This window comes from Salmo salar, chromosome ssa11 (genome assembly GCF_905237065.1).
Source record: "Salmo salar chromosome ssa11, Ssal_v3.1, whole genome shotgun sequence".
In the NCBI taxonomy this organism is placed as follows: domain Eukaryota; kingdom Metazoa; phylum Chordata; class Actinopteri; order Salmoniformes; family Salmonidae; genus Salmo; species Salmo salar.
The window spans coordinates 18,150,802-18,164,578 of NC_059452.1; the positions used below are offsets into that span (position 1 = coordinate 18,150,802).

Sequence of the window (13,777 nt, forward strand, 5' to 3'; positions counted from 1 at the left end):
CACACCACCGTGCGAGGTGTGTCATCGAACCGGTACCATTGATGCCGGTTCTATGCACCAGGTCTCCAGTGCGCCTCCACAGCCCAGTGCGTCCTGTGCCAGCTCCCCGCACTTGCCGTGCGAGGTGTCATCGAACCGGTACCATTGATGCCAGCTCCACGCACCAGTCCTCCAGTGTGCCTTCACAGTCCAGAGCTTCCGGCGACGGTTCCCAGTCCGAGCTTCCGGCGACGGTTCCCAGTCCGGAGCCTCCGGTGTCACGGTCCGGAACCTCTGGCGACGGTGTCATGGTCCGGAACCCCCGGCGACGGTGTCACGGTCCGGAACCTCTGACGACGGTCCACGGTGCGAAACCTCTGACGACGGTCCACGGTCCGAAACCTCCGCCGACGGTCCACGGTCCGGAACCTTCAGCGGGGGTCAACGGTCCGGAGCTTCCAGGCAAGGCGTCCAGTCCTGCTCCAGGGCAGGGGCCTCCCTCTGCGCCGATGCCCAGTCCAGGCACGGTGTTCAGTCCAGCTCCAAGGCCGGAGCCTTCCCCTGCGCCGATGCCCAGTCCAAGCATGGCGTCCGGTCCTGCTCCATGGCCGGGGTCTTCCTCGGCGCCGATGCCCAGTCCAGACACAGCGTCCAGTCCCATTCCATGGCAGGAGTCTTCCTCAGCACCGATGTCCGAGCCGGTGTCCAGTCCCCCTCCATGGCAGGAGCCTTCCTCGGCATCGAGATCCAGGCACAGTGTTCAGCCTGGGTCCATGGCTGGATCCACGGGATGAATGGTTTCTTCGGCCCGCACCAGAGCCACCACCAAAGATGGTGGATCCGTGAGCTGAGAGGGTTCTTCGTCCCCCACCAGAGCCACCCCCCGATGCTGGCGGATCCGCGGAATGAGTGGGTACTTCGTCCCGCACCAGAGCCACCACCGACACTAATCACCCCCCCTACCCTCCCTATTTGGTTTCAGGTTTTGCGGCCGGAGTCCGCACCTTTGGGGGGGTACTGTCACGCCCTGGCCATAGAGAACCATTGTTTCTCTATGGTGAAGTAGGTCAGGGCGTGACTGGGGGTTATTCTAATTTATTATTTTTATGTGGGGTTCTAGGTTACTTTCTATATTGGTGATTTGTATGATTCCCAATTAGAGGCAGCTGGTAATCGTTGTCTCTAATTGGGGATCATATTTAAGTAGTTATTTTGTTCTTGTTTTTGTGTAGGTGCCTATTTGCACTTCACTGTCTTCACGTTTCGTTTGTTCATTTATTGTTTTTGTTTTTGTAAAAGTTTCACATTTTAATAAAGATGTGGAACGCTACTCACGCTGCGCCTTGGTCCAATTATTACGACGATCGTGACATCATGTAAACTGCACCTGTTTGTCTGACATACATTATTCACTATGGAAATGAATGCTGGGAGTTTTAAGGCACCTTTATTTCAAGGCGAAGATGACACAACAGAAAATCCTGGCACACAAGTGCGAAGAAGATAAAACATTTCTCATGCTGTCTAAAAGTGCTCTCGTACATGAAGGAAATCTTTCAGTGCTCGGAGGACGCAAACCATAACAGTAACGATACATACAAACAAGAACCATCAGCTGCTAAATATTGCACTTGAGGAACTACTTTGGAATGTGCTTATATTATAGATTTTCCAAAAAAGTATCTGCTTAAATACCACAAATATAGATATTTTACTTAAAAAACAAAACAAAAAAAACATCTCTTTAAATATCTCTGTAAATCTCTTCAGGGGATGTCCGCTTACTGGACCTGAGAGAATGAACATAAAAGTAACAGAGTGGTAGATGAATGTACATTAGTCTACTGTGACATTTGTCTTAGGGAACTCATCATGAATCATCCATTTTCGCCCAAGGGGCCACATTCAGTCCTCCAGGATGACATTCAGAGTAGGACAAGGAAAAATAACAATACATTGTGAATATACACAGTGAGGTCCAAAAGTATTTGCACAATGACAAATATATATTTTTGGGGGGCTCTGTACTTCAGCACTTTGGATTTCAAATGATAAAGACTATAAAGTGCAAACTGTCAGCTTTAGTTTGAGGGTATTTTCATCCATATCGGGTGAATCGTTTAAAAATTACAGGACTTTTTGTGCAAGGTCCCCCCATTTTAGGGAACCAAAACTATTTGGACAAATTCACTTCTATGTGTATTAAAGTAGCCAAAAGTGTAGTATATGGTCCCATATTTATAGCATGCAATGATTACATCAAACTTGTGAATACAAACTTGTTGAATGCATTTGCAGTTTGTGTGTCAGATTATTTTGTGCCGAAGAGAAATGAATGGTAAATAATGTATTCTGTATTTTGGAGTCACTTTTATTGTAAATAAGAGTAGAACATGTTTCTAAACCATATTTAAATTCATGTGGATGCTACCATGATAATTATGAATGATACGGGAACAATGATTCATTCCCCTCCAAAATGCTAACCCTCCCTGTTCATTCTGTTCATTGTGTCATTCAGGATTATCTGTAATCATGGTAGCATCCACATTAAAGTAGAATTGTTCAGAAAAAGATTATATTCTTATTTACAACTCCAAAATGACACAATACATTATTTACCATTCACAACCAAAACAAACTGTGAATGCATCCAACAGGTTGGTAGAGTCACAAGGCAAATATTACATTTTGAACTTCTTTAATAGACATATAAGTGAATCTGTTCAAATACTTTTGGCTCCCTGAAATGGGGAGACTACGTACAAAAAGTGCTGTATTTTCTAAACAGTTCACCTGATATGGATAGAAAGGCCCTCATATTAAAGCTGACAGTCTGCATTTTCACCTAATAGTCATTGTATCATTTCAAATCCGAATCCGAAGTCACTGTAGATAAGAACATATTTCATCACACTATTATACTTGGCCCCCTAAGCAACAATCATATATCACCATCAGAAACACTCAGGCAGCTTTCCTAACACAACATAAATATGCCTTGATAAAGTTTATGATCATTAGAAGGCTTATCCTCTGAAACCAATAAAAAACTAAATAAACGCTCCCAAAGATACATCCCCCAAACCCTAGATCTTCAAAACCCTATATTCAAGTTCAGCTCTTGATGTATCATGGGAAAAAAGAGTCTATGGACTGAGAGAAGTATGAGACATGCTCTTTGTTATTCTGCAGTGGGATTCTTTGGCTGTACTCCTACATTCAGTCCAAAGATCTTCTTCTTGCCCTGGACCATGGCTTTTTCTGCCGACATGTCCCCATGGTTGTTATAGCGATCACTAAAGTATGTGAAAACACTGACGGCCAGAAACGTGACCAGGAACAACGTCAAAACAATCCAGAGAAGTCGGTTACGACGGAAAATCTTGGGGCAAAGCCGGTCAAGGACAACTAGGACCTCTTCAACCTTACTGTAAAGGCAAAATTGAGAGGTGATTCAGAACAATTCAAGGTATACACCCAGTCATTATACAGTGGCTAGTATAACTACATCATCATTTATTTACAATTGATCTACATAAAGTGAAAATTACCTGTTGAACTTTTCTTTTCTGCTGACTTCTTTTCTTTCATCCTTCTTTTCTGGCTTTTCCTCTACCTTCTCCTCCTCCTCTTCCTCCTCCTCCTCCACCTCTTTGACTTCTTTACTTCTCTTCAGTCCCTCTTGGTAGCTGTATTTGGAACATTACACTTGTTTTCTCATCAAAGGCACATGAGCTGAACGTAGAGGAAGTAGCATAAGGCAGCAGAGGCACATTACATATAAAATACTTCACTTTATTGCAATGCTGACTGTACTGAATGTACTGTAATATTTTGTTGATTCTTCATAGTATTATGTACTGACACTATTCTGTCAGTGTGCACAGGGTGTGTGACTATGGGTATGTGTGTGGGTGGTCAGGGTGAGCAGGTACATAGAAAAGGGCCTCACCCTTTATTGTAGGCCTCCTCCTCGATCTTTGCCTTGATCTCTGATCTGATCTCCTCTAGGTTGACGGAGGGCTTGGCTGGGGCAGATGGCTCAGCTTCCTGCTCTGCCACACTCTTTCCACTGCATTGTTTCATAGCGGAAAGAACACATAGAACATTTTACCAACAGATATTATGATGAGAAAGAGGAGTGCATCATGGTCATTAGGCTTTCCATCATAACACTGTGGCCTTGTGTTAATGGACAGGCTGGAACGCAGTTGAATGGCAGCGTGCGTGGATGGCACCATCACTGCCAGGCAAGCTTGCATAAACACCAAAAGTACAAAGGCAGAATGTGTACATGGGGACTCTTAAAACGTCCCTGGCTTTTACTGAGCAGGCACTTGATACAATTGTTATTGTCTCTCTCGCTCCGAGAGATCCTGAGATTTTGGCATGGGGCGAACTAAGAAAGCACACCACTTGAATGGTCTCTCTCTCTCAGACTCCCCTTATTACTAAACCATGGCTGGAGTCTCTGGCCTGGCTTTTGTCAAACTCCCCAGCCCAAATGTTTAGATTACATCTCAGAATATCCCATCAGCCAGTTGCAGTTGGGTTTTTATGGAATGTTGCACAGTTATTTTGGGTGCATAGACAATCTGGGAGTTGCATAAGGGTAGTGCAGTTATCTGCTGTATATGGCCCCTGGTATCCGGATGGCAATGATTAATCAAGCTACTTCCTGAAGGTCAAGTACACAAGGCAAAGATTCTGATACAGCACAAGATGTCTTCTGATAAGGGTGTACATATATTAAGGCCCCGCATCGCCCATTGTGGGTATGCATTAGGTGAAAATTATGACAGAGGATGGAGGAACATACCTCTCAGCTATAGCTGGCTGTGTGGGCTCAGTGGGAAAGTTGCTTTTCATACTGTTGGCTTCACACTGTAATTAACAAGATCAAACAATAGGCATGTAGACGAAGCAGACTGATAATATCCTGTCTATTTAAGTTTACCTCTTAATCATTTGGTCAGGTTGACAGGCTGAGAAGGCTGTGATTGGGTAGAAAACATACCAGGACAGGAAGTGCTTGGCCCATGGTGGGTTGGGGGCTGGGTCCCATGGCAACGCTGGGGCCGGGTCCTGCCATGACCGGGGTCTGACCAGGGATGTTCAGGAGGTTAAATTTGGGGACCACCGCAACACTGACCCTCCGTCTGGGCAAAGCCTGATAAGGAACAATTGGAAAGGAGAGAGAGAGGGTGAGAGAAAGAGGGGAGAAGAAAAGAGAGGGAGAGTTCAGTTGGGGGGGGATTATCCTTAAAGATATATGGTCTATCACATTGAGAACTGTCACCCTGATGTAACCAGTCAAATCCAGTGCATACTGTCAACAACAAACCCAGTGGAAACACTCTGTTCAACACTACAGCACCAACCTTTCCCAGGGTCAGGGACATGGATCTGGATGGCCGTGGGACTCCATCATCTAACCAAAGAACACAGGAGAACACAGTTTAAGTCAATCAACATTTTGCAACAACTCGCCCTTCATGCACTGGAGATAAAGGCTTTGTGCAGGTGTACCTCCAGTGTCTATGGATCCTCCATAGCAGCGACTGGAGTTCTGGTTGGCCAGCTTCTTGAACTCCATCAGCTCAGCGTGGTCCTTCTCATAGGTCCTCTTCAGATTCTCCACGTACTGCATCATCACCTCTGTGGCCTTGTTCATACGTTTCTCCTGTCACACACAGGGTTCCAAAAGGGTTCTTCGGCTGTCCCCATAGGAGAACCCTTTTGGGTTCCATGTAGAACCCTCTGTGGAAAGGGTTTTACTTGGAACACAAAAGGGTTCTACCTGGAACCTAAAAGGGTTCTTTAAAGGGTTCTCCTATAGGGACAGACAAAGAACCCTTTTAGGTTCTAGATAGCACCTTTTGTTCTAAGAGTGCAGCAACAGCAGGGTCATTACTGTCTATGGGCAGGAGAGTTAACCATACAGCCACAGCAGAGAGAGAGAGAGAATATCATTTTGAGAGGGACTCCAACACTGTGGAAAGCCATCATCATGTCAGGTCTGGGGTCAGGTCTCGAACAGCAGCAATGTGTTGTTAGTCTATAAATCACAAAGGACATACCCCTGAGTCCTTCCCTAGTCATTTATTGGAGTTGGCTTTGGTGTGACCTGAGGGAAAGCATAACAGACTAAATCTTTCACAAACATATCTTATTTGAAAAAAACTAAAAACATACCCATGCCCCTGAAAGTCTTTTTCTCATGACAGTGGAGCATGGAAAAGTTTTTTCACTTTCACTCAATGTTTTCTTCTCTCATTCAGGGGTTTCCTCGAATCATTAGTGTACCCTGTGGATGGCCCATCCTATCCTATCCTATGCCTGCGTTCCAGTACCTGTCTGACTGCTCCAACCATCTCAGCTCTGCTGGAGAGCCTGGTGGCCAGACGGTGCAGTACTGCTACTGTCTCTATGAGGCACTGGTAGGACTCCCGCTGCTCCATGTTACTCCACTGTGGTGCCGTGCACTGAGGAGGCAACAGCAACAAAACAAAGGGCCTTGATAAATGAAAGTGAATCACAACTAATTTCATATCCTGTATTATCATGGCCTACTAAATGCTGACCTTCAGAGAGCCTTTGAATTCTTCTAGTTCCTTCTCCGTGTTTTCCTCGGTCAGGGTCCGCTCCCGCTCCGCCTGTTTCAGCCGTGTCTCCAGAGTGTAGTTGTCATTCCGGAACGCCAGCGACAGTTGAACAAACGCGTTCTGTGGGGAGGATATGACTGTGTTTAATGTTCATGAAAGGGTCACCAGGGACACATTAGATTCCATTATTAAGGACTGAGACACTCACTGGACCACCACACAAAGTAGATCAGAGGGGGCAGGTCAATTAATGTGCTGCCCAAGAAAACATGAATACGGTATGGGACTGAATAAACACATGTGACACTGAAGATCCTTGATAACATGTTAACATAACATAACTGTTATGATAGCAATGTACAGTATGTGGTAATGTAAAGCACAACTACACCAGCTGGCTACCCAGCTGCCATATAGAACTACATCAGCTGGCTACCCAGCAACTAGCCAGTATGTTGACAGTGCTGCTTGCTACCAGGCCTGAGATGAGCCTATAACATGCAGCGATGCTGACAGATGAACTCCTGGTGCCATGCTGTCATGATCGAAGGGTCTCTGCTGCAGCATTCCAAACATTGTCCCAGAGTACTGAGGCAAGTGTTGAGAGGTAATCAGTGACCTCGACTGTCCTAGTGCACAACATGTATCCCCCTGGGAGGGACAGGCGTCTGGGCAGGCGGGGCTAAAGCCTAGTCCAAGTGCTCTGCAGTCAAACAACACAGCCATGTTTGCATTTTCTCCTTAGAGTCAGGAAATTGAGGCTCCCATTAGTCTCAATCATTGGTAGAGACTAGGGGCTTCCTGTACTTTACATTCATGAGGCCACAGACAGAGGGAGAACATGCACTATAAAACTGGTTACTACTGTATAATACCCTTTTCAGAGGAGATACTCACCTCAACTTCTTTTTCGGTGAGTGGAGGTGCACTGCAATAGAATCAAAGAGGAAATATAGGTTCAGTATGTAAGTAGAAAGACCAAAATATATGGTAAAAGGTCATTCCATGTCAGTCTAAATACTGTGATACCCACCAGCCTGGTAGCCCCCTGTGCAGTTTGAGTTTCCTCAGCATGATGTCTGAGATGTTGGGCATGGCATCTGACTTCTCTTTAGCCTCCTCATCAGTAGGAGACCCTGCAGTGGGCAGAAGAGAGGGACCTGGCCACACACACAGACACACACACACACACACGAAGACCATTAGATAGTGACAACGTGGCTATCTGGTCTCTAAGGGAAAACCTAATTTATTTAAATAATCAGATTACTATTTTGATAATCGACCTACTTCTGAACAACATTGTACTGCAATATTCTTAGATCACAAACTATTTCACTGATGTCTTTTCAATGTTTTGGCAAACCAATATTAGCTGACCGGGTTCTCTCATGTTAGCTGACCGGGTTCTCTCACTCACACCATCTGCTGGTGCAAACTTAAAATAACATTTCAGGTTGCCAATAAATTGCAGCTCTGTGCCAAACTTAGAACAGAACATGCCCTCAGTTCTAAGGAAAATCTCTCGGGGTCAGTAAGGACTAGCATCCTGTGACATTGCTGGGAGCCTTAACTCCTTTCCCCCTCACTAGATAAAAGTCTACTGTCCACTCCAATGGTCTGTTACACAGCACTACACACAGCACTGTGTCCTCTCCAATGGTCTGTTACACAGCACTACACACAGCACTGTGTCCTCTCCAATGGTCTGTTACACAGCACTACACACAGCACTGTGTCCTCTTCAGGCCAGACACGGGGTAACACAGTACCTCTTTCCTGTTCAGCTGTTTCACTCAAGTCTGCCAACTTTGACCCCACAATGCTTTGGTTCCGCATCAGCTTGTGCTCCTGTATACAGAAGAACAGTGCAAATTTAGATTTTTAAGAGCTTTCATGTTGTAATAACTGTGTCGTACAAAGATGTTTACGAGACCAAAATATTACAAGAACAAAACATTCTCTCTCATGATTTTAGCATTTGCCAAAAGGCTCTTAAATTCCCAAAACATGCAATAAATGTCACATTAATGCTATCAGGTGAAACTCAAGGGATGAGCCCCAGTAGTTAAAAGGCTCCCATTGTACCTCTCTTATTTTGGACAGTTTCTGCACATTGACAGGCTGTACAGGGAAGTCCTTGTACCCAGAGGACTTGAGCAGGGCATCCCGGGTCTTGTCTTGAAAGGAGAAGGTTTCCTCGTTTGTAGAGGGGAGACTTGGTGCCCCATTTCTGGCGTTGAGAGTTCCAACAGTGTCCCAGGACACAGCTCTCATGAGGGGAGGAAAGGCCCCGATGGTCTTGATCTCTGCCGTGCAGGGGGCCTGCTGAGTGGGGGGCCGAGGGACAGGCTTGGCCACCCCAGTAGCAGGGGCCTGGTTGGGGGCTCGAACCAGACCCTCCTCTGGCTTATTGACTAGTACTGGTGCTGGGCAATTCTTAGCTGTTACCCGGGGGTCAAAGTTCTCCTTCTGGCCCCCACTGGGCTCCCTGGGGGGTGGGGGAACAGAGTAGCGGGGAGCCAGGGTGCCTGAGGACACCTTACGCTTCTCATTGGGCTTCCAGTCCACCAACCTCCTGGTGCTCTAAAAACAGCAACATCACAATTCTTTAAACACTGTCAATTCAGGAGAAACAAATTGGATTTTCTTGGAGAGGGGGCGCAAGAATGTCAACATTTACAATTTTCTACCGTAAATGAATTATTGTATCCAACATAGCTATGAGCATAGGTATTCTGCAGTGTAAACTCATGAGGGTTTTACTAACTACGTATTGCATTTTCATGTATGACTAACTGTTCCAGGGTGCCACTTGAGAATGAGAGTGGTGGTGAGAGTGCTGTGCTACCTCATGCTCCGGTGTACTGGTATCAGCCTGCTCCCTCGCAGACAGAACCTCCAATCGCTGCCAGAGAGGAACACAAAACAACACACATCAACATACTGTTAAAACACCACTACTGAGTGCATCAGAAAAATAGAATTCCAATTGGTCTTACCAGGCTGACAGGCGACGAGGGGGCATAGGTCACCTCTGTGGCTACATCTGAAAGAAAAAGGTTAACAAAAAAAGATGTATAATTGAATGTATTTTTATGCAGGGCTTTTCATGCTCTCCAGCAAAGAGAGTGAATATTCTCTAACTGACAGAAAGATGGACGTACCTATTTGAGGGGCTGTGATAAGAGAGCTGCTTCTGGACGGTACAGGTGAGGAGGATGGTGTGTGGTTAGGAGAAAGACCTGTGGATAAAACATACACATGTGTTTTATGTTTGGACAATGAAAGTACAGTATACTGCATCAGCATCGCATTCCAGATAACAGCGCAACATAAAAACTATAGTTATTGGGACATTTGATATCTGCTACTGTAGTCTGTTACGTGAGGGAAGACTGGACTTATCTGGCGTGCATTCAGAATGCTGCAAGACGAAGGCATGAGGGCACGTACGTGATGTTCAGATAACTCCGGAAGTCAAGATAGAAACATACAGCAATTACAATGACTCACTTACGCAATTCAGCTAGCAGACCTGAGGGTTTGTTGGCTGCTCATTGTATTTCATAACCAGTGTTAAGAGTCAAAATATTGTTAAACCAAATCTGCACTCCACCAGCTGATTAAATCTCTTCTGTGTAAATAGTGTTCTTAAACTGAATAGCTTAATACTTACATACTGTATACTGTACAGTAAGACTTACCGTAAAGTACTTTTATATTTCCCTGTTTCACTTGTATACCAGTTTGTAAACCAGTGAGTGTCTCTCACCTGTGGGGGATTCAGAGAGGCTGCAGGTGGACTTTCGGCCCCTGCGGCTCAGGAAGCGGTCGCTGACTTTCTTGGCCTCCTGCAGTAGCACCAGGTTCTTCTGACGGTCCTCCTCCGAGAGCTGCAGCTCAGGAAGATGGTCTTTCACCAGGTCTATCACATTGCCTGTACTGTCTGAGAAGGACACACACACACACACACACACACACACACACACACACACACACACACACACACACACACACACACACACACACACACACACACACACACACACACACACACACACACACACACACCAGAGTTGTAATTAAAACACAAACAGAGACAATAAGAGACAAATGGCAACAACCAATAGTATTCTCTCTGAGCTCAGCACAGAGCAACAAGCCAACATCAATACTAATCAAAGCAGAAGCATCCCGGGGCTGAGAGCTTTGGCTCTGCTTTTCTAAGGACAAAGAGCTCCAGTTCTCTATGTTGTCAGACACTGATGACCAAACTGATACATTTCAATAGTTGGAATTAAATTAGCCATACAATGTTATGAAGAAAAAAATCAGAATGGAACTTTTTGAATAATGGACTTATGTAAGTTTTGTTAACATGAGGCTATATTTAGCCTTTAAGTATTTGACTGTACCCACCGACTGTAGTGATGGGTCCTCCCGGGACGTTTCGGGACAAGCGAGGTCTGGGACTGTGTGGTCTGGGAAAGAGAAACGTTTCAAATTAACAGACGCTGTGTTCTTACGACGCAGTCTTTATTTACATTTAGCTACTCTAAACACTTGAAGAAGGATGGATTTTCTTTTCTAGAAATATCTCGATGCTGGCTTGGTTAAAGTGGCACATTTTTCAAGAGGTGGATTGCTCTCAATCCTTCTTGACATGAACAGTCCTGTTGTCAGGATGAAATAACACATGTACCTGGTCTGTTCCAGAGGACGACCGTCTGCTTGAACCACGGTCACGGTCGCTTGCTTTGGGAAGACAATGGTGGGAGCAGGCATCGCCACGGTAACTGCTCTACTTTCAACTGGTGTATACTAGATGGAAAAATATGTGAGAAACAAAAGGTTTAAAATAAGTTAGGAGAGGTATAACTTTAGTTATGCAGCAAGACCAGAACTAGACTGCATGAAAAAGGTTTTGAGTGGACTTTTGAGGGACCTGGATAACAGAAATGGGATCCTGCCATAGACAATCTAATATTGTCTCTCAAATAGAAGGCAAATTCATAGATATGGATATTGTTACTGCAATGACGTAAATTGGGGGACATTTTCATTTAAATCATTCGAAACAGAAAAGCATGGAAAACAAAGATTACAGAGACATTTGAGTAAACATGTCACCAAATGGCTTGTGTCACTGCAAAGGCATCAACACGTTCTCATGCTCTACCCTTTAACCTTCCTGCTTATGTACACATCTATAAAATCTTGTGTACACACTTTCACAGAGATGTTTGGTGACTTGGTTCCCCAAACTGGAGACTTGCTGTTTTCGTAAACTTGTAATGTTGATATTAATGTGAAGACAGAGCCAAACATACACCTTAATATCTCTCTAGACCCTCCCTGATGTTCACCATGGCTGGGACTGTATGGGGAACATGGTGGAATCAGCAGGGGAAAAAGACACTTCAACTTCAAGGCACAACCATTTCAAAGCACTTTTAAGGGAAAAAATAAATAAACTTGTGGTCCTCTGTTATCGGTGGGTATTTCGGTGAGGCACTTAGCTCTGTTGACTAGCAGGTGGTCCCTGGTTTCCAGCAGCAGCATTTTTAGCTCAGCAGCACAATGTCAACAGCCTGAACATCAGAAACTCTAGACAACGTCCCTCTGGACTAAACACATCCAGAACTCACTGGACCTCAGTATCCCAGGAGAGTGGAAGGACAGAATGAACACTTACTTGAACCATGTGATCTGTAACTAAGTCAACCATGTTAAGTATATTTCCAACATTAAAGGTCAGGCTTATATACCTCGTAAATGTTTTATTTATATCCTAGTATCTAGTTCTATCCTGAGAGAAAAGTATGCAAATAAACAGGGAGGCATTAAATGATACTTCACTGAGACCTTTGACCTGGAAGAGAATGCTAATAAATTATATCCCTATAACAGACTAAAACTGCTGAAAGGCCAGGGCTATTGTTTAATAAAGGAGGATCATTTTATACGGTTGCCATACCCCCAGGTTAGATTACAGAGGCTCATTGCATTCCTCAGTGAAGTCTTATCTAGGCCGTGTTTATGACTGACTGGAACGGATGACAGTGTACTCCTAGGAGGAGTAACTCAGTGGTTCTGGTGAGACAGCCATCCGCTCAACACAAATCTGTTGTGTCGCTACAGTGTAAACCAAACAGCTGTGTATAGCTCCTGACTGTACACAGGCAGCTTTCAGAAAACCTCGACTTTTTGTCTCAAAGAGTTTCAATGGCATGTTTTCTGGGAGACGTACTGGCCTAGGCAAAGCCACATTCAGAGACTCATAAAACATCCAATCTATCCACTGCTCTGTGCAAGTCTACTCAACTAAATAAACATTAGGGTGGGGAGTCACACAGGATCTGAACAGGTGACAGAATAAAACAACGAGAGACAGTTCAGTCTTCAGAGTAGAGCCTAGATCTGGAGTGGTCCATACACACTGTGCTAACCTGTCTTGACCACTAGTGCAGCGCAAATTATCTCATCAACACAACAAACAGGGTAATAAGAAGCACTGAAAAAAAGTTTGTGATCTGGAGAGAAGAGGAAAGAACATCCCGCTCATGATTTTGCTGGGATTAATGACATATTTTCACTGCTGAGCAAAGCTTTGTTCCTGAGTCAAAAATAGAAGTGGGTGAAAAGCAGGGAATCATTGTTACTAAAGATACACACATCCATAACACACTAACATGTATTAGCAATGAATATGTGAGCAACACTATGAGCATAGATATGAGTTAAGCCTAATGCTCATATTGCTCATATGCTATTGTTGCTCACATATTCATTGCAAATCTGTATAGCTTGCCAATACTGAACCTTAGGTTCTAGGTTCAGTATTAATGAGCTAGTGCTATGTATAGCTCTGAGTGCAACATACCACAGCTTTAGAGTGAAGGTTTAATGTAATGCATAGGTACTCACTGTGCTGGGTGAGCTGGAGGAACTATCGAGCTCCTCAGGGGAATCCTCCTCTTCTTCAGGGAGGACGGGCATAACGGGGGGCTGTGGGGCACGGGGTCGTGTCAGGGGGAAAAAAAAGGGGCTCTCAGCTGGAATGGGTTGGGTAGGGGATTCCTCTAACTGCTGTTCAGTCTGAACCCAGGGAAAGCAGTACAACTCGTGGCCCCCTCCTTCCTGGAACCAGAATGATATGCATGCAAGCAGGAAGTCACACAGGAACA

General features: G+C 44.9%; 1 protein-coding gene across 1 annotated transcript in view; it reads right to left on the reverse strand.

The window, feature by feature from the left end:
• Nucleotides 1-1,407: 1,407 nt before the first annotated feature.
• Nucleotides 1,408-13,777, reverse strand: part of LOC106562099 (inositol 1,4,5-triphosphate receptor associated 1) — a 28,512-nt gene continuing 16,142 nt past the window's right edge. The window contains exons 7-26 of the mRNA XM_045689122.1: nucleotides 13,518-13,730; nucleotides 11,293-11,411; nucleotides 11,010-11,071; nucleotides 10,363-10,536; nucleotides 9,755-9,832; nucleotides 9,590-9,636; nucleotides 9,439-9,495; nucleotides 8,676-9,173; nucleotides 8,360-8,438; nucleotides 7,621-7,747; nucleotides 7,485-7,515; nucleotides 6,567-6,707; nucleotides 6,336-6,467; nucleotides 5,512-5,665; nucleotides 5,364-5,413; nucleotides 5,000-5,152; nucleotides 4,802-4,866; nucleotides 3,935-4,054; nucleotides 3,534-3,671; nucleotides 1,408-3,410 (exon numbers count right to left, since the gene is read on the reverse strand). Of these exons, the coding sequence (XP_045545078.1) occupies nucleotides 3,164-3,410; nucleotides 3,534-3,671; nucleotides 3,935-4,054; nucleotides 4,802-4,866; nucleotides 5,000-5,152; nucleotides 5,364-5,413; nucleotides 5,512-5,665; nucleotides 6,336-6,467; nucleotides 6,567-6,707; nucleotides 7,485-7,515; nucleotides 7,621-7,747; nucleotides 8,360-8,438; nucleotides 8,676-9,173; nucleotides 9,439-9,495; nucleotides 9,590-9,636; nucleotides 9,755-9,832; nucleotides 10,363-10,536; nucleotides 11,010-11,071; nucleotides 11,293-11,411; nucleotides 13,518-13,730 (2,685 nt within the window). The 3' untranslated portion in view covers nucleotides 1,408-3,163. The remainder of the gene's footprint in view (nucleotides 3,411-3,533; nucleotides 3,672-3,934; nucleotides 4,055-4,801; nucleotides 4,867-4,999; nucleotides 5,153-5,363; nucleotides 5,414-5,511; nucleotides 5,666-6,335; nucleotides 6,468-6,566; nucleotides 6,708-7,484; nucleotides 7,516-7,620; nucleotides 7,748-8,359; nucleotides 8,439-8,675; nucleotides 9,174-9,438; nucleotides 9,496-9,589; nucleotides 9,637-9,754; nucleotides 9,833-10,362; nucleotides 10,537-11,009; nucleotides 11,072-11,292; nucleotides 11,412-13,517; nucleotides 13,731-13,777) is intronic.